The sequence below is a fragment of the Lissotriton vulgaris genome, chromosome 9, assembly GCF_964263255.1.
Source record: "Lissotriton vulgaris chromosome 9, aLisVul1.2, whole genome shotgun sequence".
Classification (NCBI taxonomy): domain Eukaryota; kingdom Metazoa; phylum Chordata; class Amphibia; order Caudata; family Salamandridae; genus Lissotriton; species Lissotriton vulgaris.
This window is the reverse complement of record NC_141697.1, coordinates 780,770,467-780,796,198: the sequence shown is the minus strand read 5'-3', so window position 1 is coordinate 780,796,198 and position 25,732 is coordinate 780,770,467. Positions and strand designations below refer to the sequence as shown.

The window sequence follows — 25,732 nt, the reverse complement described above, 5'->3', positions numbered from 1 at the left end:
GATACTACTAGGCGGGGAGCTTTTCAACGGATGCGTAAGTCACGAGCCGCTATTCTAGGAATAGGGCGTGTACATAATATAAAGGACGCCTGGCGAATAACATATCCTAATGTTGCAGGATACACCTATTATTCCGCACCTCTTTAGTTATGCTCACGCATAGATATGGCTTGGGTCTCGGATAGGATTTTAGACACTAGTTCCATGGAGGTATGCCCAAGGGTCACCTCAGACCACAACCCAATTCTTCTTGTTTTCAATATTTCACACAAAAAACAGGGCCCAAGGCTATTCTCGTTTCCTAGGTACTTATTATTAGATACAGAGTTTATCCTACAACTCATGAAACACCTCCTAGAGTTTATTGAAATAAATCTCAGCTCCACCCCGCCCAATATTGTTTGGGATGCCTTTAAGGCCAGCATAAGGGGATTCATGCAGCAGTTTGTTTGGAGACAATTCAGAGCGTAGGAAAGTGACTAAAATCATGGTCACTAACATATTGTCATTAGAAAATCAATTGGCAGAGGCCCTACATCAAGGATCCCAAAATACTGCTGAACTGGGCTATAAGTTAGTGAATCTTAGGTCTGCTATGAAAACCACGTTCAGAGAAAAAAGTAGTGCTAAACTTCATAAATATCAATTGTCTCAATATGAGAGCGTTGTCAAAATTGGAAAAATGTTGGCATATAAAGTTGCTGATGATAAGGCCAAAACATTAATCAAGACAATAAAGGGACCTAACAACACTACCTTTAACCAGCCTGTACAGATACTGGAGCAGTTTGTTAATTATTATAGAACTTTATATACTCCAGAAAATTATCCCACCACGAATAACATACAAATTTATTTGGATACCAACATAATAAAGAAGAGAGGAACAGAAGGATTTGACCAACTGACTGAGAATATCACCATGACAAAGATTAGACTTGCAATCGCTGCCCTGCCATCGGGTAAGGCCGCTGGGGGGGACACGCTACCACTAGAATTATACAAAATCTGTACTGATGAACTACTCCCTCTCTTTTGCCAGGTAATTAATTCAATTGGTGACTGCGGAAAGGCCCCAAACTCGTGGAATATTGCTAAGATAGTTTTTTCTTAAAAAAGAATAACCCTGCTAATGAGTGTGGGTCATATAGACCCATCTCACTCATTAATACGGATGCAAAAGTGTTTGCCAAAGTTTTGGCCATACGACTGGCTCCTTTTATTCTGAAATTAGCCAATCCACAACCGCATGGATTTGTTATGGGTAGGGATACAACCGTCCATGCAAATATGGCCATAACCGCTTTCGATGTAGCAGAGACTGGTTCCACCCCACTCAGTATGGTACTGTTGGACGCTGAGAAAGCCTTTGACCGAGTGGGGTGGGGCTATCTCTGGGCAGTAATGACAACTTTCGGTTTTAAAGGCCATTATTTAAGGTGGATACAGGCTCTCTATGACCATCCAACTGCCAAAATTAGCTATGCTGGTATGACGTCTTCTAATTTTACAATATGCCGGGGCACTTGGCAAGGGTGCCCTCTGTCACCTTTGCTGTTTGCACTCTCTAAGGAACCATTTCTTTACGTTCTACAGACACAATCTGGAATAGCTCCTTTTAAATTTGGCCTTCACTCTCTAAAAATTACAGCCTACGCTTACGATATTGCCATATATTTCACAGATGTTGTAGAAGCTCGACATGGGATAATTGATGAAGCCAATAAGTTCGGGCGGTCTCCGGATACAAATCAAACGTAAACAAAACACAGATAATTATTTATAAAACCCAGGCTTCAGTACTAGGGATATGCAGGGCAGCTACATATCTGGGGGTTAAAATTTAATTTAAAATAAACGAAATAATCACACTCAATTATGAGGTTCTATTAAAAGAAGTGTCTCTCACACTGAAAAAATGGCATAAGGTTCCATTAAGTAGATCAATCTAATTAAAATGAAGGTACTGCCTAAATTTCTTTATTTATTTAGGTCCATTCCATTACGCGTCAATAACTTTCTTTAAAAGGCAAGATGGGATTTTTAGCAGCTTCATCTGGGGGTATAGGAAAGCACGTCGTTCAATTGCTCTACTTAAGCTTCCATTAAACAAAGGCGGGCTTAAGTTTCCTGATTTTAGGCTACATTTTTTTGCCAACTTTTCTTGGTCGCCTCCGTAGTTTACTTAACCCAAGTAATCAATACTACTTTCATCAATTCATGCTGTAGGCGGACTCTAATATGTTTTTAGCGAGAGTGAACGACCCCAATTATTTCAAAAGGGTAAAGTTTAAGACTGCAAGAGAGACTGTTAAAATTTGGTTTATGATTCTGGCTATATGTAAAACTTCTTTTTTTCACCCTAAATTCCTCTTGTGGGGAAATCCGGGACTTCCTGGAATCTTTAATGATGGAATGGGTAATACACGGACTGCTTGTGGAATAAAAACTCTAGGGGACCTCTACGGTATCAACGGCTTTATGGATTTTGAAACACTCAAAGCTCTTCATAATTTGACTGAAGTTATGCGGTTCAAGTATATGCAAGTCCGCGATTTTTTTATACGCAAGATTAATCTGAGGGAAATCTCTGATTCAGATATCTGGAACTGTTTTTACACAGTCAAGACTAAATCACTAAATAGTGAGGGCTATAAATGTCTTAACTCTTACAAAGCTGACGATTGTGTGAAACTTGCTGAGAAGTGGAGCACAAATATGGGCATTAATATAACTGCTAATAAGATCTCTGCCTCTCTAGTATCAATAACCTAGTACAGTCCTCTAGCTTAAGGCTACAACAATATAAAACAATATGTCTTTTGTATTACACACCAGAAAGAATATCAAAGTGGTCCCTAAACAGTCCAACGAGTGATCGGTCTAAATGCCCCAAGTGTGATTTAATAGTGGCTGATTTAAAACACATGATATTTTCATGTCCATCACAGACTGAGTTTTGGTCAGGTTTGGACAATGTTTTGAATCAAAAACTTGTATGATTCCCTCCTCTTACTGTATCAATGGTACTATTAGGTGTACAAATGCTGAACAGCCCACAGAAAGATCTAGTAAGCATTTTACTTTCATGTGCTAGATTGACTATTGCCTGGGCATGGATATCCCCGTAACCACCCCACATTATGGAATGGTGGTCCTTGGTAAAAGAAATTTACACTATGGAGTTCGCATTAGCTAAAATAAGAGCAGTGCGATCATTAATGAAACTGGATAGAATTTGGGGTACTTTTATTTAATATTCTAGTTATACTATGAATGTAAATGCTAAGCTTTTTTCTTTTGTCTGATTTCTGCTGTTTTACAATTGGTTGTCCTTTGTCTGTCTGGCTGATCTTATTATGTGCACTGATGTGTAGCTATCTTACTTCTCTCTGTTTTTTTGTCAATTTCCCTTAAACCGAATTTGTATATGTTACGATTGTACTTTCTCATGTTGTTAATAACAAAAGAAAAAAAAAGAACTGGCATTTATGGTTTTCGTTTGTTGCAAAGAGATCTAGACTGATCAAACTCCCATTCGTAGAGGCTGTCTCCAGTTCTGCTTTGTATGCATGCTAAGAGAACAGGAACATATTCGGCCCGAAGAGTGATTCAATGGGTTGTTAGTCTGCTCCAGATTTCCTGATTTTCTTTGGACAGCACTAGTGATCTTGTGTTATTTAGTTTGTTCATGTATTGCATGCTGGCGGTATTGTCAGTGTGAACTAACACAGAAGACCCTGCTATCATTGGCAGGAAGGTTTAAATACTAAATTAAATGGCTTTGAGCACCAGCTGGTTGATATGCATGTATCTTCTGGATTGAAATGCAAAAAGAACAATTGATGGACAGAATGTAGAACAATGTCAAACATTTACCCCAGTGCAGAGATCTGGGCCTAAATCCATTGTTTTTTTGCTCACCATGCCATTCCAGTTTGGACCTAGCAATATGCGAATCAGTCGTCTTGACCCTGCACCCAATGGGAACAGTCCAGCCCGAACTGCCCGGCCAGGTCCTCCCTGGACTGGAAACAAGCATCCTAGGACGGGTTTCGGGCTTTCAGCACTCATCAGCCAGGATAGCTTGACTCCAGAGGCATGGAGAGCACAGGACCCATGTCTGGACATATCCGTCCCACTCGGGGTGAGAAATGCAAAAAGAACTATCTTTTGACTGGGGGAGAATATCTGAATCATTCAGCATTCCGTCCATTATTTGTTGCAGTTACACTCTTCTGGATTGAAGACCACTTTCCTTGAATTTGTAGGTTCTGTAGATGACCACCCATCGGGAACCAGAGTTTACATTGCATGCGCTACAACGCAGGCATTTACAACGCAGTCGTTACAATGACTGCGTTGTTACAAAGCAAGCAATTACATTGCAAGTCATTTCTACGACTTGTTATAGTTGGAGCGCCAAACTAAGGAATAGTATAATTTACTATTCCAACACCTTCCCTACTGTTGCACACGGTGGAGTTGGAATAGTAAATTATACTATTCCTAAGTCCAGCACGGCGCGCCCCCTACAGCAAGTCGTAGAAACGACTTGCAATGTAATGGCTTGCGTTGTAACAACGTGGTTGTTGTAACAACAGCATTGTAATCGCATGCTGTAGGAAGCTGGCACTGTATATACTTACCAAAGTGAGGTATAGTGTGCACAGAGTCCAGTGGAACCCCAGAGGTAGGCAGAGGTAAAGTTAGATAGCACCTCACTCTATTTGTAGCAGGGTGGTAGAGCAGTAAGGCAGTTTTAGAGGACAATGTAAAGCATTTGTTGTACACACTCAGTAAGCACATGAATTCACACACTCAAAGGCTGAACTTCAGACCAATTGTTTTTGTATAAAAATATTCTTTTAGCTATTTTATTTTTAAGAATCAAGCAAGCCTGGCACAGGCAAGCAATAAATACTTTACAGTAGTAATGCAGTTTGTAAACAGTTTGAATTGTAATTGCATATGCACTTTGTTTTGACTTACAGAATGATTGCAGAGAAATGCAATACTTTGTAAATACAGTACAAAGACTTGAATGGGCTTTTCAGTAAAATGCCAGGTAAATTACTTTTTGGATTACTTTTCCTACACTGAGTAGTATACCTAGATACTCCTCTGGGACATTTACTGTAAACAGGTAGGTAAAATCATTTTTGTTAAACAGGATAATTTTAAAGAATTTCTTTAGGTTTTCAAACTCCACACTTAAAAATTTTCAAAGAAAAATAGTCAATGTTATCCTATGGAGTAAAATAGTGTTATCTGTTTTAATGTAAGTATTTGGTAGTGGGAGTTGAGGTTCTGGGGTAGACTCAAGGGTCCCCCAAGGTCAAGGATGCACTCTTGCTACACCCTAAGCGGCACTAGGGCAGCGAGGTGCAGAGTGCCGAGGCCCAATGCTATCCTATAGGGGGCCTCCGGTTGGTGGCTGCTGATGAGCAGGCAACTTGGTTGTGGGACGAAAGCTCCTGGACTTTAGCTCAGGGCAAATGGGGTAACAAAGTAGCACCAAAAGGTGCACCCTCAATGGCACTAGGGCGGCCGTGTGCAGGGTTCTGTTTCGACGTTGGGTGCCCTGTTTGCAATGGGGAACCTTCGTTTGCAAAGGCACTGAAGGTTTGGGGACTAAGGTCTTCTGTGTACGACCACCACTTCGAGAGGTAAGTTGGGAGTTGGATAGGCACTGTTGGTTTTGCCCCCCCAAGGCTGTGGGGCGTCGGGTGCAGGGGTGCCTTTTGGGGTCGGATCATTTTAACAACTCCGGGTCGCTGAAGGAGGGACCTTCGGGATTTAGGCTGCAGGCATCGGCTGGAGGCTTGAGGCAGGTCAGGAGTTGCCGGATCTCGGGTCAGGATCGCCGGGGGGACCTACCTACTCGTGGTGTTTATCCACTCTAGCTCAGACAGTGGATGCGGATTGGTGCATATTTGCGGTGTCCGGCTGGAGCCATAGGTTGCAGACGAACAAATCAGGTGTTCACGGGAGACAACGTCTTTAAGGTTGAAGGCAGGCAGGTCCTCTGGGGTTTTCAAGGTTGCAGGCTGCAGAATACACCAGGATTTCGCAGGAGCAGGTTTGAGGTGGATACAGGCCGGTAGGACTGGGGCCAAGTCAGTAGGCATTTTCCTTTTGTTTGCTTTGACACAAATGTCAGTCCTTCTTTTCTTGTTGCAGGTTCTTGTCTGAGGAAGCAAGGTATTAGGGGTGCTCCTAAATACTAGAATTAGGGGCGTTACAGGTAGGTAAAAGTTAGGGACCAATGGATCTCTTCCCATGGGTGGGTACACCCCCTATTATACCACCCTCCAGTGGGAGGGGCGCATAGGCCTCTCCCTGGTTGGCTGAGTCCCCCAAACAGCAAGATGGCGGAGACTGTGTTGTGCTTCACCTCGCCTCCACCACCTAAAAGTTAGAGTTGGCAGAGGTGAGCACACCTCTCCTCCTCAATTGTTTTTACTGCCAGTTCTCCCGCCCAAAGTGGGGGTCAGAACCAGTGGGAACCAGTTGCTGAAGGCAGCAAGGGGCCTGGGGAAGCTCACAAATGCGACAAGCCTTTGAAGCTTCCCCTTCGTGAACACTGCCCATCCTGGGGGAGGAGGCTTGGCACCTCGTCACTGGACTGGACACTAGTGGTAGGTTCGCTTTCAGGGGGCATCTCTAAGATGCCCTCAGTGTGCATTTTTCACTAAATCCCACACTGGCATCAGTGTGGGTTTAATGTGCTGAGAAGTTTGATACCAAACTTCTCAGTTTTCAGTGAAGCCATTATGGTGCAGTGGAGTTTGTAATGACAAACTCCCAGCACCATATACTCTTAATGGCTGAACTGCACTTACAATTTCTAAGAATGGACTTAGACACTGCAAGTGTACAGGGTTCATGCACCTGTACCCTCCCCACTGGTATAGTGCACCCAGCTAGAGGGGTGACTGATCTATGCCAGGGCAGTGGATTGTAGGCATGGCACACAGAGATGGGTGCCATGTCGACTCTTCACTTTGGTCTGCACCAAAACACGCAGCCTGCAAAGGCAGTGTGTGAGTGTAATGGTAAATGGTGGCACAATAAGTGCTGCTGCCCTTAGAGGCCTTCTCTGGTCACAGTGTCCTGGGTACCTGTGGTACCATTTATAAGGGGCTGACCTGTGGCCAGAGATGCCAATTGAGTGTAGGGTTCAATGCAGTTTTAGGGAAAGAACATAGGCCCTGGGTACCTGATAAGCAGGAGCTTAGGGCACACTTAGTCAGAGCACATCAGCAATTCAGCAAAAAGTGGGGGCAACCATGCAGAAAGAGGGCCCTTTCTCACAAATGCATTGAAGCACATCTGATGTAACATCGCATATTCCAGCCCAGTAGCTCTCAACCATCCCTGTCTTGGGCTGCCACCCAAGCCAACTGACAGAAACCTGTAGACGAAAAATCTACAGCACAATCAAATCTCTTCAGAGATTCTCTCCCCTCTTGAAGAATTTTGGCAGTCATATCTACCTAGAATAGCGAGTGAGTTTGCTGTTCTAACAGTTGTTGCTGCCATAGTAGAGAATTTCTTGCCAATGGTGTCAAGAGGTCTCCCGTCCCTGTCTGGAGGGGCGGAGACGGGTGAAGCAGGATTTCTCGCACGACATTGAGCGGCTTGGGAAATCCCCAAATTCATCTTTGGTACCCTGTGCGGCAGGCAGGCGAGTTGTCAGGTGCTTTGTATTTGTTTTCCAGCTTAGGTAAGACTGCTGGAATTGAAGCCTGGGTCCGCATTACCTTCAGACCTTCCTCCGATATGAAATCCACTATGAGGATTGAACAAACCTGTCTTTGTAGAGAAAACAATCAGATTGGCTGGTGAACATGGGAAGCTGAATTCTCCTTGCCGCTCTTTCCATTAGTGTATGAAAGACTTCCATGTCTTCCGGTAGCAAATCCACCAGAGGTGGGGTTGACGGCGATGGCGTCTGTATCTGACAATCATCCCATTCGCTAGTAGAGATACTTATTCCAGTTCTTCTTCCTATCTTTCATCGTCAGTAGTGTGATGCTCCGGACCCTGCATTTGCAGTGCTGTAGATGGTGAGAAAGAGGAGGAGATCCTACTATCAAAGACGCAAAGACGGTCGAGCAATCAGAGTTTGAGGAACTGAGGTAGCAGGTTCTGATGGTCTGCAGTAGTAATCTTCCGCCATGCGCTGCAGATTTGATACTATGGAAACAGGCATTTGAATAGTTAGTTCCCTCTGTCTATCTTGGTTTGGATACTGAGGGTAGTAATAATACTCATCATTCTCCTACTGGCATTTTATCCGGAGATCAGAAGGGCTGTGAGCCACACCAAACATGCCCTCTCATTAGAGTCCTCTTCCTCTTCATCACCACAGTCAAAAACGTTCTTCTGAGGGGCGATATACATTTGTCTCCTTCAGTTGAACTACCACGTGAAATGCATCTACTGTTGGATGAACCTTGAAATAACGAGACGATATAGCCCTCAGCCATGTAACTACCTCTCTGGCAGTGTGTTCCCATATGCTACGTACGTTGGACATTCTCCCCTGTCCCCCCACGCGGAACGTTCACTGCTTAGAATAGGAACTGTCATTCTGGCTTATCTTTGAGATGTGTATGGTGCCTATATACTGATTTATGTATATCAACAAGTGACGTATTATTGCGGATCCGATTGGTGTCTTATCATTGCCTTGTACCTTATTTTTCTTTATCTAATAAAATTGTTTACAAAAAAAAAAAACGTTCTTCTGGAGGACTGGGGGAAATCTTGCTAGGAGAAGTGTGAATAGGCAGGATTATTTGCTGCGGACAAGATCGTTGATGAAGGAATCGTCGACAGTAAACAACGAAAAAATAGTCTGTCAAGCAAACCGGCGACAAGGCTGTTGATGACAGTGCCTTTACCTACGATTCGTCGGTCAACGTCTTTGACGCCAATGATGTTCGTCGATTCAAGTTTGTGGACGTAGGCCTCCGTCGATGGAGCCACCGTCGGCAAGGCTACCTTCAACAAGAGATTCTTGTTCTTAAGGGCCCCCAACAACCGCAGCGGCAATGACATATCCGACGACGAATCCTTCAACAACAGTCCTTTTTTTGGCATTGTTTTAGTAGACAATGTTGTCGACGTAGAAGGCCTCACCGTTACTGAAACTATGGTTGATGGAGATATAGATGACAACATTATGAGTTTAGTCTGAGGAGATGAGAAGTTTGACGTCGTCGTCGTAGTTGTGGCGATAGAAGCTTTTGCGGACTAGGGCTTCGTCGATGGTGCATCTTTCTGAGGTGATGAAACCGTTTCCAGTAGAGACATGAAAGTTGTCTTTACCTTAGACGAGGTAGTAGAAGGTGTAGAGGGCACGGAATGACCCTTATGAGAGGCAGACTCCCTTGTGAAAGAAGAGGGCTGATCGTCAGATTTCAATGAATGATGCGGTTTCTTAAGCACCTTTGCAGCCTTAGGGGAGACCATTTCCACCTAAATTGTCCTCTTTTTTGAAGCAGTAGTCTTGAGGGAGGAATCACTGTTGTCGTTAGACAGAGGATTTTCTTTGGTCGTTAACTTCTATAGCCATAGAAGAAGCCGTACCTACCTATATTTTAAAGTTTTTTGAGAGAAGGTTCTGCAGATTTTACAATCTCTCACCGGTTGGTCAGAGTGAAGGCAGTAAATACACTTCTTGTAGGGATCATCCGGGTGTAGTCTGAGCTTCCCACAGATGTCACAATGCCTAAATAGAGACTCTTAGTAAAAGACATGCTGATCTGAAGAAAAAACTTGTTCAGTAGGCCAAAAGAGAAAAATACTGAACACCTTCACACGACGTGCAGTAGAAAATCTGAGAACCTGGAGCCTCTGTGGAGAGGGTTCTAGAGGATGCTGCCGCCTGATTGGCTGGAATTTGGACCATTCCTTATGACTAAGACAAGATATTAAAGTGAATGTTTTTTCTCCATTAACTTCAATCTTAAAGTCATTACTTACTGCTTTTAATGTAAAGTGGGACTCCCACTTCGATGACAGGGAATGATGTAAGCATGTGAATCTATGAAAGATCTAATGCTGGAGAAACAAATTTTATAGCCCACGATTTCACTTACTATTTTTAATTAACATTTCCCAGTTTAGAGAAAAATACATAACAGGTAATGTGTAATATGTTATTATATTGCATTCTCAGGGTTCTGTTGACACGTACAAACCACGTGGCCCTTCATTAGTTGATAGAGTGACTAGGGGCCATATGTATAAAGAAGTCATTTTGCGATTCTCAAATAGCGATTTTTTGAGAATCGCAAAATGCTATGTATGTAGGTTTTGCAATTAATTTTGCGAATCCTACATATTCCTTAATTGCGAATCACAACTAAGCAATGCCTCTCCATTCATTCCTATGGGCCTAGAGGCCCATAGGAATGAATGGGAAGACATTCTCAATTTGCGATTAGCAATTAGCGAATCGCAAAGTGAGAATGCAATTTCAAGGGTGCAGGGGTGTCAAAAGGACACCCTGTTGCACCCCTAAAATAAGCATGGGTGCACATGTGGCGCACATACATGCCCGTCAAATGGCACTTTGAAAAATGCAAAAAAGTGCATTTTTCAAAGAAATCGCAAATTACCACCAACTTGAAGTTGGTGGTAATTTGCAATTCCTTAAGGCCAAATTGCACTTTTTGTTGCTTCTTACATTGCATTTAAGAAATCGCAAAATTTGCGATTTCTTACATGCAATCACAAAATAAGGAATCGCAAATTTTACGATTCCTTATTTTGCCTTAATACATACCATTTGGCAAAATTACATTCGCAAACGCCGAAATTCTGCGAATTTCGGTGTTTGCGAATGCAATTTTGCTTGATACATATGGCCCTAAGTTATGGTAAACAGTGCCAGAAAACTATGTTCTGAAGGTGATTATGCCACCTACCGCTTCTTCAAAGGTCCAGCGTCTGCTGACTTCTGCTTCATTCTGCTTGAACAACTGATCCCGAAGAGAAATAATTTGCTCCCGCATTTTTTGCAGGTCCACATCACTCTGGAAGAAAAGAACAAAACTGGAAGTTAAGTCAGAATATAGGTGGACACTCCTAAAACTCTGAGAAAAACAGTTTTTCAGTAAAAAACGTACAAGGCCGTTTTCTGAAATGTCACATAAGCAGTAGAAACACTATAACAAGCTAACCTAAAACAGGTTACATGAATAACAAGCATTTTCAATGCAATGGTTTCGCCTTTGGAAAAGTTTGAGCTATTGGCATTGTTAATGACAACATTTTTATTTATGTGTTGGTTTTGAAAACAGATAAATAAATGGCATTGTCACTTACATTGTTATTAGCTTAATCTCTGGAGTCTCTAGAACTCCATAGCACTCCCTAGCACTGTGCACTTCCTAGCTTCCCTAGTCCCTCCGCACCTCTTAGCATTGTGCACTCCCTAGCTTCCCTAGTCCCTCCGCACCTCTTAGCATTGTGCACTCCCTAGCTTCCCTAGTCCCTCCGCGCCTCTTAGCATTGTGCACTCCCTAGCACTCTCTAGTCATTTCCTAGCACTCCTTAGTCACTCCCTAGTCACTCTGCACTCCCTAGTCACTCTGCACTCCCTAGTCACTCTGCACTCCCTAGTCACACATGCACACTTAGAGCCACACCCCCCCCAAAGCCACACACTCCTCCCAGAGCTACACACACCTCCCCCCAGAGCCACACACACACCACCCCAGAGCCACACACACACCACCCCAGAGCCACACACACACCACCCCAGAGCCACACACACATACACACTTTGAGCTACACATATATAGCCAGAGCCACACACATACACACTGATTACAAACACACCCAGAGCCACACCCAGATGCACACACAGAGCTACACATACATACCCAGAGTCACACACATATAGAGTTATACATACACCCAGAGATACACACACATATACACACACATACAGAGCCACACACACATACACACCTAGAGCCACATACACACACCCAGAGCCACACAAAGACATACACACACAGAGCCACACACACACACACACACATCCTGAGCCACACACACTCAGATCCACACACACAGAGCTCCACACACACACACCTAGAGACACACATACACCTAGAGCTACACGCTGCTTGCAAGCTGTCTAGGCTCGACCTAAAAATCAGAGTGGAGAAAATAAGAGTGGCAAAGTGTTTCGTTTCTAATAGATAGATTACTGTTGTGTGGCAAAGTTCGTAAACAAACTGGGGAATTTTCATCTGGGATTTGTATACACTAGGGTACTGCAATCTACAAGTCAATATGCTAAGCGTAATTACTGGCAAATGTAAAACATTGGCTTTATCAGTCATGTGACAGTACCAAAACTTATCCTAGTAGAAACCACCTTTCACAGAATGCAGAGTTAAAATGATTCATTTTGTACAAAACTGGTAGCGACAGAAGTACGATGTTGAGATTCAGCACCGTGTTGGTTGCAGCTACTGGGCACATGCATTAGTCGTAAAGCTAACATTAATTTAGAGGCTTTATACCTGCCAACAATTATGCCGACATCGCCGCAAAAAGCCGCAAAACAATGTCACTGGAGCCAAGCATGCATGCTTAGATAGCTGCAGTACCTTTTTTAGTACAGTAAATTGATCAAACATCCTGGCCATTTACAATTAAGAGTGGAAGTACGGATAGATAGATATATATTTTTTTTTTTTAAACAACGAGATAGAAACAATTACTTTCATATGTAAACCTAAGGAGGCATGCAAGACTTCTTCCCCGTGACCTACGGTTATACTAACGCCCTGTATATACAGTCTAAGAAAGGCTACGAAATCAGAGAAGCTGTCTGAAGAAGAGAACATTTTTTAAAGAAGCAATAACGCTAAGGATAGAAACATGGGTAAAGCAGAAACCTGATAAATGTTGACTCCATGGCAGGCATGTGGTATTGAAAATCGGTAGGGCAAAGTGTAAAATAATTTGACATGGCAAACATTATCTGCCCTAAATTTAACATACGTAATAAAATGTAACTCATTAAATACCTGAGGGAAAAACTAGACCAGTGTAAAAAAAATATTTAGATAACAGAAAGCAAGGTTCCAAGTGAACAATCAGTAAATGGGTGAACCTATGTGGCACAAATTATAAATAAAATTGTTTCTGTATTAATGTTGGTTATGTGCAAATGCTTTACACGCTGCTTCTGAGATAAGCCCGACTGCTAGTGCCCAGCAACCAAGGGGGTGAGCAGGGGTTATTTTAGAGGTATAACTCCCTTATCCTGACGAGGAAGAAGGTACCTACCTTTGCCAACTAGAGACCCCCATTTCTAACAGTGACAGTACCAATATAATGTATAATGATACTAAACAAACACTTTCAAAGAAAGAACCAAATGACAACACCATAGCTGCCAGGGTTTCAGATTGCTAAGAGTGACATTTTCATAACTTCAGTGTTAATATCGGTGACATTTCAAAGACTATGAGTTATACTTTCGGCTGAGCAAAATCAAGCGATACAGACGAGGGAAACATGTCAATATTAGCAATTACACCCATTTGAGCAATGAGAAACTCTAAGAGTCGCCGTATCATAGGCCACAGGGTGTATTATTTCAAAAGGAAATATGCCCATCAAAAGAAATCAATAGCTGACTGAGCAGTTTTCCCTGGTCCAGCGTGCTGCACACTACCTGCCCAACCCTGCTTGCAGCAGTCACCATCACATCAGCTGCAGCCTGTCACTACAGGCTGTGCTGACTTGGTGACACTCGGCACGCTGAGAAGTTGAAAGGCACCACAGTGGCTCTAACAGTCACCCGACCCTGAAAGTCTTAGTGGAAGGGACTGCTAACACAGTTTAATAGTGTCAGTAAACAGAGTTCCCAGCTATAACAGGGCAGGCGGCAGCTCAAACGGTGATTAAGACTGTCGCCGTACATGCCGGCAGAGCAAATTTTTATTAGCAGGATGGGTAACACCGCACCGTCATGTTAGGAAGCGAACGCCGCACTTTACAGTGAAAATGTAATAAAACTTTAAACACAAGTAACCGGTGTAGTCCATCAGAATATACAGAGGCGCTGGTGACCACGGCAGATGTGTGAAAGACAACATCCACAAACATGAAGGCCATGTGGGGGCTGGGGGCCCGACACATTATATAGAATAATATCAAACATATAAAGTGATCACTGCTGACGGGGTCTGCTCTAACGCCTTCTTTACCTCGGTTTACAAGCCTTAAATGCAGGATTAGCAATTTAGACCTAAGAGATTACCTCACAGTGGTGAGCCCGAGCCGATGGCAATTGGCGGGCCGTGGCCGCAACGATTCGTGCACTTCCGCAGCAATGCCAGGCAGCATTCTGGCTCAGCTGTACATGCTGCCTCTAGGCTGTTGAGGTACCGGTCGGGTCCGGGCGCGGAACCACATTACTGCAGTGCGAGCACAGAAGCTCTGTGCAGCTGCCATGATTGTGTAGTATAAAAGAACTCACTGGAAATTCAAATCAGCCACCTGCGATTGTGGGCTCTAATCTCATCACCATTTACGCGGCAGCGAAAATGAACAGATTCCAATTCCGCCGATGAGGACTCGTGCTGCAGGCGGCAGATTCTCATTGGGCACTAATTCCTGACGCAATTCCGCACTGTCAACCACTTCCGGGTCGCTGCGGGCAGCGCAGCGGCCCTTCTCCTTAGGCAGGCAGGGACGGCCCTGGCATTGGCTGGACTGTTAGAGGCTGGGACGGGGACAGGAGGGGGGAGAGGGAAGCCTTAAATTACGGACCGTTGCCGACCGTCAGGGTGACATGGGCATAATGCAATGCAACTGTGGGAGGCAGGGGACAGATTCACTGACTTTCAGTATCCTTGCTAGAGTGGCAACAAATACGAGTAACTTAGACCACGGCGAGCGAATAGGCGCACGCGCACCACGGCACTGTAGGCCCGTAGCGGCCGCCTCAAAAATGGTGCCGCCTGGGGCGGACCGCCCCCCCCTAGCTACGCGGCTGGGCCGAAGACTCACCCTCGCAGGCACGGCCCCCGTCGCAGCTCCCACTGGCCTCCGCTGACGTCGAGGGTTCCCCCGGAGTCAGCCACTCACAGCGCGGCTCCCGGGGCAGATCCTGATGACGCGGCGAGGCTCCAACCAACGGCGGCGCAGCTCACGGGGACAGGCCCACTGCAGCGGCCAATCAGAGCGCGCCTCTGCCGACGAGCCTCCGAAAAGCCACCAATGCGGTCGCAGCCCCTTCGTGCCTCGGCCAAGGTGCCGAGCAGCTGCCGGTTGACCCCCGGGCGGATAAAAAAAAATGGCGGCAGCACCTACGAGGACACGGGGGGGGGGGCGGGAGAGGAACGGACGGCGGGAGGGGGTGGGAGAGGACACAGGGGGCGTGAGGCACGAAAATTGGCACAAGTGCGGCGTGGGCAGCCGCGGATTAAAAAAAAATTTTAAAAAATGGCGGCAGCACCTACGAGGACACGGGGGGGGGCGGGAGAGGAACGGACGGCGGGAGGGGGCGGGAGAGGACACAGGGGGCGGGAGAGAACACGAACGGCGGGAGGGAGGCGGGAAACGTGCCGGGGAAAAACACTCACGATGCCCAGGACAGCAGCAAGCACGGCCCGGCCGGAGGAGACTCGGGGGCGTTCCCGGCGTAGCGTGACGTCGGCAAAAGCCAAAGAATCTCGGGAACGCCCCCGTGTCTGGTCCGGCATTGATGGACAGGCCCCTCGTCCAATGGCTAGGCTCCATTTATGGAGCTAGCCAATGGGACGGGGGGCGTGTTCCAGAGTGCCTTACTGTACTCAATAGATTTCTCTGGAGGAGGAGCCTAACGGCTCCGTCCCCCAGCGAAACCTAAAAAGGCATGCATCTTTGTAGGAAACTGGCTCTGTATATGATATTATCACTAGGTCTTAATACTGTGCATAGAGTCTTTTAGGGGTTCCCTAAAAGTGTACAGGGCTCATTACAGAACTGTTAGACCTGGCATCATTGGCATGAGTCTGTCCTCCTTTTTTTTTTGTCTGTTTGCCTCCTCTGTTTACGATGTTTTGCTGGAATATTGCTTTGGGCACTGTGCCACTACTGATCAGTGCCACAGTGCAAGTGCTCCCTATGTTAAATTGATACATTAATTGGATTACATGTTTGGCTTATTTGGTTTACTGTCCGTCCCTAATATAGTGCACCAGGAGTACCAGGGCTTGTAAATACAAATGCTGCTGGTGGGCTTGCAGCCTTGGTTGTGCCACCCACGGAAGCGGCCTAGTAAAATATGTCTAAGGGCTGCCATTGCAAAACCTGCATGCAGTCTGGTACTGCCATGCTGACTGCGCAAGTACACCTACTTGCCAGTCCCTAAAACCTTCCCTTAACTTCATGTTCGTCACCCCTATGGTAGGCCAAGGGCAGGGTGCATTGTAAGCATAAGGTAGGACAAGCTCTGATGTGTGTGGCATGTCCTAATAGTGAATTACAGACATTTTTGTTTTTCACTATTGTAAGGCTACCTGCTCTTTTTAGGCCAGACTGGGCTGCTTGAATTATTACACTATATAATCCTAACAGACTCAGAGAGCATCGTGGAAAGTCGAGTTTAGTATCCCTGAACTCAGAATTTAATAACACATCCTTTAGGATGGATGGTTTTTAGATTCTGAGTTTGAAACTAGCACTTTTAGAAAGTGACTAGTTTCTTGTCTAACTATTTACCGGTCTCTGCTGGTTTTTGTGTGTGTGACAGGAGCTGGGTGGCTCCAGAGGTCTGAATGAGTCAGTGTGGGGTGAATGAGGCATTTGCGTTTAGAGTGGGGGAAGAGTAGTTCCTGATAGCCTGCCCTGCCTGACACAATACTGGCTCCACCTCCTGCCGGGCGACTGATGGCCCTGCCCCTGCCAGTGACAATACTGGCTCCCTCTCCTGCTGGGCGGCTGAGGACCCTGCCCTGCACAGTGAATAGGCCGGGTGCCTCGGCCTGGCAACACCCACAACAAACCCAGGATGGGGGGGAAATTCCCCTGCATGGACAAAGGGATCAAAGCAGAAAAGGGGTATAAGAGAAGGACCCCATAAACAAAGATTTAGATCACTTCTGACAAGGAAATCTACCCCAAGGACAAGAAGCCTGCTGATCCAAAGACTTGCCTACCCCTTCTGCCAGAGTGCTGTTTGCTGGGGGGAATCCTGCCGTTGCTTCTTTATTTTTGCCAAGGAACAAGGAGAGAGGAACTGAGTGTGTACTCTCAAGCTTTGCCAAGAAAACCTCCAAGGGCTGGAAGAGTGCCAGTCTCCTGTTGAAGTCACAGGGCTAAAGGACTTCATCATCTGCTAAATTTGCCTGTTGCTGGAACGTGGGAGTCCAGCACATCTAAAGAAACCAGCAATCACGACGCTGCCGTCGCCGCCTAATCCAGCTCGACATCGTGAGTACAATTCCAGTGTCCCGCACCTTCGACGCCGGCCGCCAGGCCCGATCGACGCCAGTAGCGAAGTCGCTACCGATAGCCTCGACATCGCAGCCCCTATCGACGCCGTGAGCACTGTTCACTATTGCAACGACGACATAGACGACAATGCCGTGTCCTGCTTCGCCACCATGAGCGCTGCTCCGGCCTGACATCTCTCGATGCCGCTGCGGATCGCCCCGACTCCGAAGCTCGATCGACGCCGACGTCTTGCCGCCGATACTTCGACGCCGCGGATCATTGTTTTCTTCGTTTTAAAAGGTACTGTGTTTATGGGGTCTGTTTCGACTCCGGGCTCGACGTAGCGCTCCTCGCCGAACCTTTGGAATAGCTTTGCCTCGACTTCGTGTGACTCCAGTGGGGGTTACATTGTTGCCAAGAACTGTGCTTTAGAGAAGAAGAGTTACCTTTGTTGCTAAAGAACTATTTACTAAGAAGAAACTTTACCTGAACTATTATTTTTCCTTCCAAAGAGTATTTATTAAGATTGTGGTATATTTTTGTCGTTATTTGGTCTTGTGCTAAGCCTTATATAAACATCATTATTTTTATAATACCTTCTGTGTTGTGTCCATTTGTGGTGTATTCACTTTATTACTGTATGTGTTCATAAATGCTTAACACACTGCCTCTGAGATAGGCCTGTCTGCTCTTCCAAGCTACCAAGGGGGTGAGATGGGGTTATCTGAGTGTGTGATCCCCTTGCCCTGACTAGAGGAGGTGGGTCCCTATTTGTCAGAAGTATTTACCTCTGCCAACTAGAGACCAGCCGATTCTAACATTGCTGGTCAGCGGTGAGGATTTGAACTTTGCATTCATGACTCATGTGCAGTGATTAGTGTACGCTGCATAGTGAGAGCAGACCATGGCACAGCCACAATCTGTTGTGGTAGGATATTCTTTTTTAGTTCTCCGCTTTCCTGGAGCTTGTTTTTGAACACTGCCAGTTTTGACCATGAGTGATGCTGTAGTCACTACCCCTGTTGTTGTGGAGGAGTTCAATAGGAAAAAGATAAAGAAATAAGAAAGATCAGCTGAAACACTTTTGCGAGCAGTTTAAAGTCCCTACCCCAGGCCTCGAAAAGAAAGGGGACTTTCTCAAAGTGCTGGAGGCCTGGTTAGAGGCCAGAGATCCCTCTGATGTGGTGGTGGTACCGCCAGAGGAAGGGGAAGAGGCAGAGCCCGTGAATGGGCCTGGGTCCTCTCCCGGCAGCAGTGTTTCCTCTAAGGGTCTTTCTCCTGAAGAATTGGAAGACAGGGCGAAGGAACAAGAGTACCAGCTAGAAATGGCAAAACTTCAATTAGGAGGGCAGTTGGAGTTAGAGAATGCAAGAAGCAGGAGAGAGGCTGAAATGGAGAGGAAAAGGTTAGATTTTGAAAGAGAAAAATGATCGTTTGAACGTGAGAAAATGGTGAGGGAGCTGGAGCTCAAAACTAAGCGTTTAGAATTGAATCCCTCTGGTGGCAGCATTCCATCTGGGCCTGCAGAAAGTAGGTTTTATTTCCCAAAGATGTGATAAAAGATTTTCATAAGAATGAAGATATTGGCCAATGGTTCAAAGCATGAGTTAGCATTGTTGTCCCACCGGGTCTCTGAGAAGGATTGGGGAGCGGGGTTGTGGGGTCGCTTTGTCAATGAAGGGAGAAATACCTTGTTGGACATGCCTGTTGAGGATAGGATGTCTTAAACTCATATGAAAGATGCTTTAATGTTAAGGTATGGCCTAACTCCAGAAAAGTACCGACAAGCCTTTAGAGAATGTAAGAAATTGCCTGGTACTACGTGGGTTGAATGTGTGTAATTTTTTTGCAAAGCCATGGATGGTTGGGTAACGGGTAGCAAGGTGGAAAGTTATGATGCTCTTTATGATTTGTTTGCTTGGGAGCACTTGTCTAATAACTGTTTTCCAGAGCAACGCCAGCACCTTATTGATAGCAAGATATCTAGCCCTAGAAAACTTGCTGAGGAGGCGGACCGCTGGGTCAGTACCAGGGTCCACAAGGGTCCAGTGGGAGACTCAGCCAAAGGTGGGCAGGGTCCCCAGCAGAAGAGTGGGGGGGTACAGGGGTAAACAGAGGGAGTTTCAGAAAGGGCCCCAAAGTAATCCCCAAGGGAAGGGTTCCCAGCCTACCCCAGTAAAGAAACCGTTATTATGATCCCCAGTGTCCCATGAAGAACTCTAATGGACCACCACGTGCACCACCCCGTCAGATGGCGAGTGTAGCCCTGGGAGGGAAGGAGATGGTTGCCCCTGGTGGGATGGGCCCCGCAGAGATGTCCCTGGTCTCTTTAGGAGACATGGAAATGGTCCCTCCACCCCCTCTGCCTAGTAACACTAAGAAATATAGGCAGTAGGTGACCATTAATGGCCATAAGGTGGAAGCTCTCAGAGACACCGGAGCGAGTGTGACAGGTGTCACTTGGTGTCCAGAGAGCAGGTGGTCCCTCATGCATTCTACCCTGTTGTAGCTGCTGACAACTCCCAGAGAGAGTGAGAGGTAGCTCAGGTTCCCTTTGAATAGGGGGGGGGGGTCCTCGGGTACTCATCAGGTTGCTGTGAGGCCCGCCATGCCTGTTGACTGTCTCCTGGGCAATGATTTGGTCGACTCCCCTTGGGCTAAGGTGGAGCGAGAGACACATTTGAAAATGTTGGGTGTGCCGGAGTGGGTGTGTGCAACCACTAGGTCCATGACAGCTAGTAAGGGTGTTGATGGGGTTCTGGAGCCTGAAAGTATGGCCCAGTACCCAGCTGTGACGAGAAGAGGCAGGCGGCGCGGGAAACCGTCCCCCATAGTTCCCACGGTCCAGGAGGAGGCAGACCTTGTGGGGGATGCCCTGGAACCTACAGGGGAACAAGTTGCTGAACTGGGAGACCTGCCCGAGCTGACCCACTGGCAGCAGGATGGTGGTCCCTCCAGGGAAGAATTTTGTGCTGAACAGAAAGTGTACCCTTCTCTTGTGGGTATGAGGCAGCCGGCCTCAGCCCAAACAACAGGTGATCAGTCAGGATCACTTTTGGTCTACTGGGAGAACGATCTCCTGTATAGCGAGCCTAAGGCTGCTGAACCTGGGTCAGCCCGTGTGCTGGTGGTACCCCAGCGCTTCAGAGCCTTCCTACTGGGTTTGGCTCATGACGTTCCGTTAGCTGGACATCTGGGGCAGGACAAGACCTATGATAGGCTTGTCACCCATTTTTATTGGCCCCAGATGAGAAGGGATGTAGACATCCATTGTAAAACCTGCCAAACTTGCCAGTCAAGTGGAAAAAGCGGGCGGAAGCTGAAGGCTCCCCTCCAACCTTTTCCCGTCGTCAGTACCCCCTTTGATCGGGTGGGGATTGACATTGTGGGGCCACTGGACCCCAAGACAGCCATGGGCAACAGGTTCATCCTGGTCTTGGTGGACCATGCCACCCGGTACCCGGAAGCCATCCCTCTCCGCACAGTGACGGCCCCCGTGGTGGGACGGGCACTGATGGGTGTTTTCTCCCGCATGGGGTTCCCCAGAGAGGTGGTGTCAGACCGGGGCACCAACTTCATTTCCAATTTCATGAAGTCCCTGTGGAAGGAGTGTGGGGTAACCTACAAGTTCACCACTCCTTACCACCCACAAGGTAATGGGCTGGTTGAGAGATTCAACCGGACCCTCAAAGGCATGATCATGGGTCTTGAAGAACCAATGAGGCGTAAATGGGACGTCCTCTTACCATGCCTGCTGTTTGCTTACCGTGAGGTGCCACAAAAGTCTCTAGGGTTCAGCCCCTTTGAGCTTTTGTATGGGCACCCGGTAAGAGGACCTTTGAGTCTGGTCAAAGAAGGCTGGGAGCAATCTCCCAGGAAACCTCCCAAGGATGTATACAGTTACATGCTGGCCTTTAGGAACCAGACTCGGCGCTTCAGAGATCTTGCTTAGGCAAATCTGGAGGCCAGCCAGGAAGAGATGAAGCGGTGGTACGACCGGAATGCCACTCTGGTGGAGCTTCAACCTGGTCAGAAGGTTTTGGGTCATGTCCCCTGTAGAACCTTGTGCGCTCAAGGACTGGTGGACTGGACCATTTGAGGTTGTGGAGAAAAAGAGCGATGTCAACTACTTGGTGGACTTGAAGTCTCCCAGGAACCCCTTGAGGGTCCTGCATGTCAACCGGTTAAAGCCCCACTTAGAAAGGTCCGAAGTGGGCATGCTCCTAGCTACAGATGCTGGAATGGAGGAGGAGAGTGAGCCTCTTCCTGACCTCCTGTATGCAAAAGAGCAAGATGGGTCAGTGGATGGTGTTGTCCTCTCTGACACACTGACCCCTGAGCAGCAGCAAGATTGTCACCAACTGTTGGGACAATTCCCTGATCTGTTCTCCTTAACCCCTGGTGTCACTCAGTGGTGTGTCCATGATGTGGACATCGGGGACAGCACTCCTGTGAAGCACAAAGCCTACAGCCTTAGGGGTCGTTGAGTCCTCTAGCAGTCCTTGGGCCGGCCCAGTGGTCTTGGTCCCGAAGGCTGCAGCGCCTGGTGCTACACCAGAACTGCGGTTCTGTGTGGATTACCGAGGACTCAATTCAGTCACGAAGACTGACGCACACCCCATCCCCAGAGCTGATGAGCTCATAGATCGGTTGGGGGCAGCCCGGTACCTTAGTACGTTAGATCTAACGTCTGGGTACTGGCAGATCGCCTTGACTGATGGGGCAAAAGAGAGGTCTGCATTCTCCACACCAGATGGGCACTACCAGTTCCGGGTTATGCCCTTTGGGATGAAGAATGCCCCTGCCACCTTCCAGAGGTTGGTCAACCAGGTATTGGCTGGACTGGAGGATTTCAGCGCCGTCTACCTGGATGACATAGCAGCTCTCAGCCCCAGCTGGGAGGAACACTTGCGCCACCTCCAGGAAGTGTTGTTGGCCCTGCGCAGTGCAGGCCTCACAATCAAGGGCAGCAAATGCCAGATTGGGCAGGGTTCAGTGGTGTACTTAGGGCACCAAGTAGGGAGCAGCAAGGTGGCCCATCTGCAACCCAAGATAGATACCATCCTGGCTTAGGCACCACCCAAAACCCAGACTCAGGTGAGAGTCTTCTTAGGTCTCACGGGTTACTACAGGAGGTTTGTCAAGGGGTATGGCAACATTGTGCACCCCTTGACTTCGCTGACTTCCAGGAAGCAGCAAAGACTTGTGATCTGGACTGACGCCTGTCAGACGGCCTTTGACACCCTGAAGACTGCAATGTGTACAGCACCCATACTCCAGGCCCCAAACTTTTCCAAGGAATTTATTGTCCAGACGGACGCTTCAGAGCATGGCCTGGGGGCTGTTCTAGCACAGGAGAATGAGGAGGGCCGAGACTTACCTGTAGCCTTCATCGGTAGGAGGTTACTGCCCAGGGAACAGAAGTGGAGTGCGATAGAGCGAGAAGCATTTGCTGTGGCCTGGGCGCTGAAGAAGCAAAGACCCTACCTGTTTGGGACTCACTTCCGGGTTCAGGCAGACCACAGGCCCCTCAGATGGTTGATGCAGATGAGGGGTGAGAACCCAAAGCTGTTGAGGTGGTCCATTTCCCTACAGGGGATGGACTTCACGGTGGAACACCGCCCTGGTACAGATCACGCCAATGCTGATGGTCTGTCCAGATTTTTCCGCCTTAGTGCTGAGGACTCTCTAGGTGAAGGGTAGTTCTCCCCACATTTCAGCTGGAGGGGACACATGTTAGACCTGGCATCATTGGCATGAGTCTTCTATGTTTCCATTTATGGTGTTTTGTGGTATGGTACATATATTTTTTGTCGGGGACCTACCAAGAGCATTTTTTAGAACTGAAATAGTCTGTATGTCTACCTTTTTGTGTTTTGGTGTTGTTTCCTCTCCAATGAATGGAGTGGGGTAAACCTCTGGTAGTTTTTTGGTAACTAATATGCCCCAGGATTTAAATGTTATTTGCTCGTTTATAATCTGGTCAGCTATTATTGGCGACATGAATGTTATTAGCGTTGAGGTTTGGTTATTATGTTTCCCCTCCAAAAATTTGACAGATGATATCCTCACTATCGATATTGGTCAGTGTCGGTATTGATTTAAATAGTCTAAGTAAATTCCCCCTGTTAAGAATATCTTGCCTACCTCTCGATTGGAATGGAGGTGTGAATATAATTTTTTCACTATTTATAGGGCTTTCTACAGTAGGGGCATTTTTGTCTCTCAGATTGCTTGGGTATATAGATAATTGACTTTTTTCCTTCCCTACTTTTAATTTGTAAATGGTCCCATTCAGATGTATTTGTGGGACCATTTCCTGCCTTCGACACTGTGAGGGCCCAATCTTTCTCTTTTTTTTCTCAGCAGTACCATGTATTTGGTGAGGAGTTATTATTTAGATTATATTTGTTGGACTGCTTCTGTTCGTTTTGTCTGGATTACATTTACTTGGTACTCTCTCTTCTTTTTTTAGAGTTCTATCCAGTTCTATTGTCTGGCACGGGTTATCTAGAGAATCATTACCCATTTGTCCTTCTATTACTCCGTTGTCTTTTCTCTTAAGCATTTGAGTTTCATTTACTAGCTGGCATATTGGATGTATTGGGTCCTTTGTTGATTTTTTTTCAAAGATTGGGAAGTAGTTATTTCTACCTTTCAATGTATCTTCAGTGGATGGTGGTATCGGATTGTTGTCGGTCTTTAATGTAGGATTTAATTTCAATTTATCTTTTTTCCTTGCTTTACAAAGTTTTTTCTTTTGTCGTTTTGTCATGGTCGTGAATCCGTCTGAATCAGTATGGTTATCGCTTTGGTCCTCATGGTTAACTACAGATGTAGCTTCGTTCTCCGATAGCTCCATGATTTGGTGGACCGGTAAACTACTTATTTTATCTCGAAGTTTTACTGATTCTTTTGATTCTGTCCCTTTAGTGTTACAAAAACCATTCCCCGTTTTACTTAATTCCACTTGCTTCATAGGGGTAATATTCGGCATACCTTCCTCCTGTTTGACTTTGAGGTTTCTTTTAGTATCTTCTATTATGCTGGTTAAAACTGCCGGTAGTACTGCTAGTTTGTCCATAATGGGTACATAGATACAATCAGAGGTCGTTTTTTTTCTTTTCTTTTTGAGCTCTGATTATCAAGTCATTTAGTTGGGCAAGTTTGTTGTTGACTCCCGCTACATTATTTGCCATAATTTTTAGAAGATCAATTTGAATGTCTATTTTGTTTGATTGGTACTGGAGTGCCTCTAGGGTAAGGGACGATGTTTGGTAAAAGATATCCCAGGTTATTGCCGCTTCTTGATGTTTTTTTCCAATTTCTGGAGTGTGAGCCATTTTCGACTAAGTTTGTTTATTATCCTTAGTTTTGTTTTGTTCTGTCATTTTTTTATCAGTAGGAATTGGAGTAGTAAATGAGGCCAAATCAATGTTTTCCAGCGGTCCTTCAAAGTATTCCCCCAAGGTTATGGATTCTTTTGTTGATGTTTCAATGTGCACATCAGGCCTGTTAATACAATTATGGTCTACCCAGTCTTGACTTAGGTGCGTTTCCCCTTGTTCGGGGGACACACACAAACGCTTGTTGATTTTAACATTAACTTCAATCGGGAAACTTTGGGCCTTCTGGTCCGTTCCGTCTTCATACCCGTATTGGTTAGTTTCCGACACTTGTAATTAAGTTTTGTTTGGATTTACATTTCCCATTCTTTCAGACTCTAACTTTATATTGCAGTTTTGTAACTCTATTGAGATTCTTGCTGTGTTGTCCATTGGCAGTGGTCTCCAATTAGAGTGTCTAAGTTTGCAAGGTGGTTTTTATCACAAATTTGCTCTGATTGTTTCAATTGGTTACTATTTTGTAGCATGTTATGTGTTTCACTACACATAGGTTTCATGGGTGACTGTAGGTTGTCTTTTATTACTTCCAATTTCATTGACAAAAAAGATCCTGTTGGATCCTTCACAAATTGGAACTTGTCTGGAATTTTGCCAGCCTTCTCAAACATCCGCGCAATCGGGGAAATAAGAGATTGGGTTAGCGCCGGTGCATTGGTTTTTAGTTTTTTTGAAACTGAAGATTGCTGCATTCTTTTTGTACGTTTTGTTGCTGTACTTACAGTCCTTTCCTTTCCTGATCTCATATTGTTAACTGTTATATCACTGGTTTTTAGTTTGTGATTATTAAACTGTCACAGTCAATCTGAGGCAACTCTAGAATTCACCTTCCTCCGCCTGTAGCACAATCCTCACAATCCGTA

At 46.0% G+C, this 25,732-nt stretch overlaps 1 protein-coding gene across 1 annotated transcript in view; it reads right to left on the bottom strand.

The window, feature by feature from the left end:
* Positions 1 to 25,732, bottom strand: part of LOC147692246 (uncharacterized) — a 793,905-nt gene that overhangs the window by 542,799 nt on the left and 225,374 nt on the right. The window contains exon 7 of the mRNA XM_086938501.1: positions 10,944 to 11,051. Within this exon, the coding sequence (XP_086794627.1) occupies positions 10,944 to 11,051 (108 nt within the window). The remainder of the gene's footprint in view (positions 1 to 10,943; positions 11,052 to 25,732) is intronic.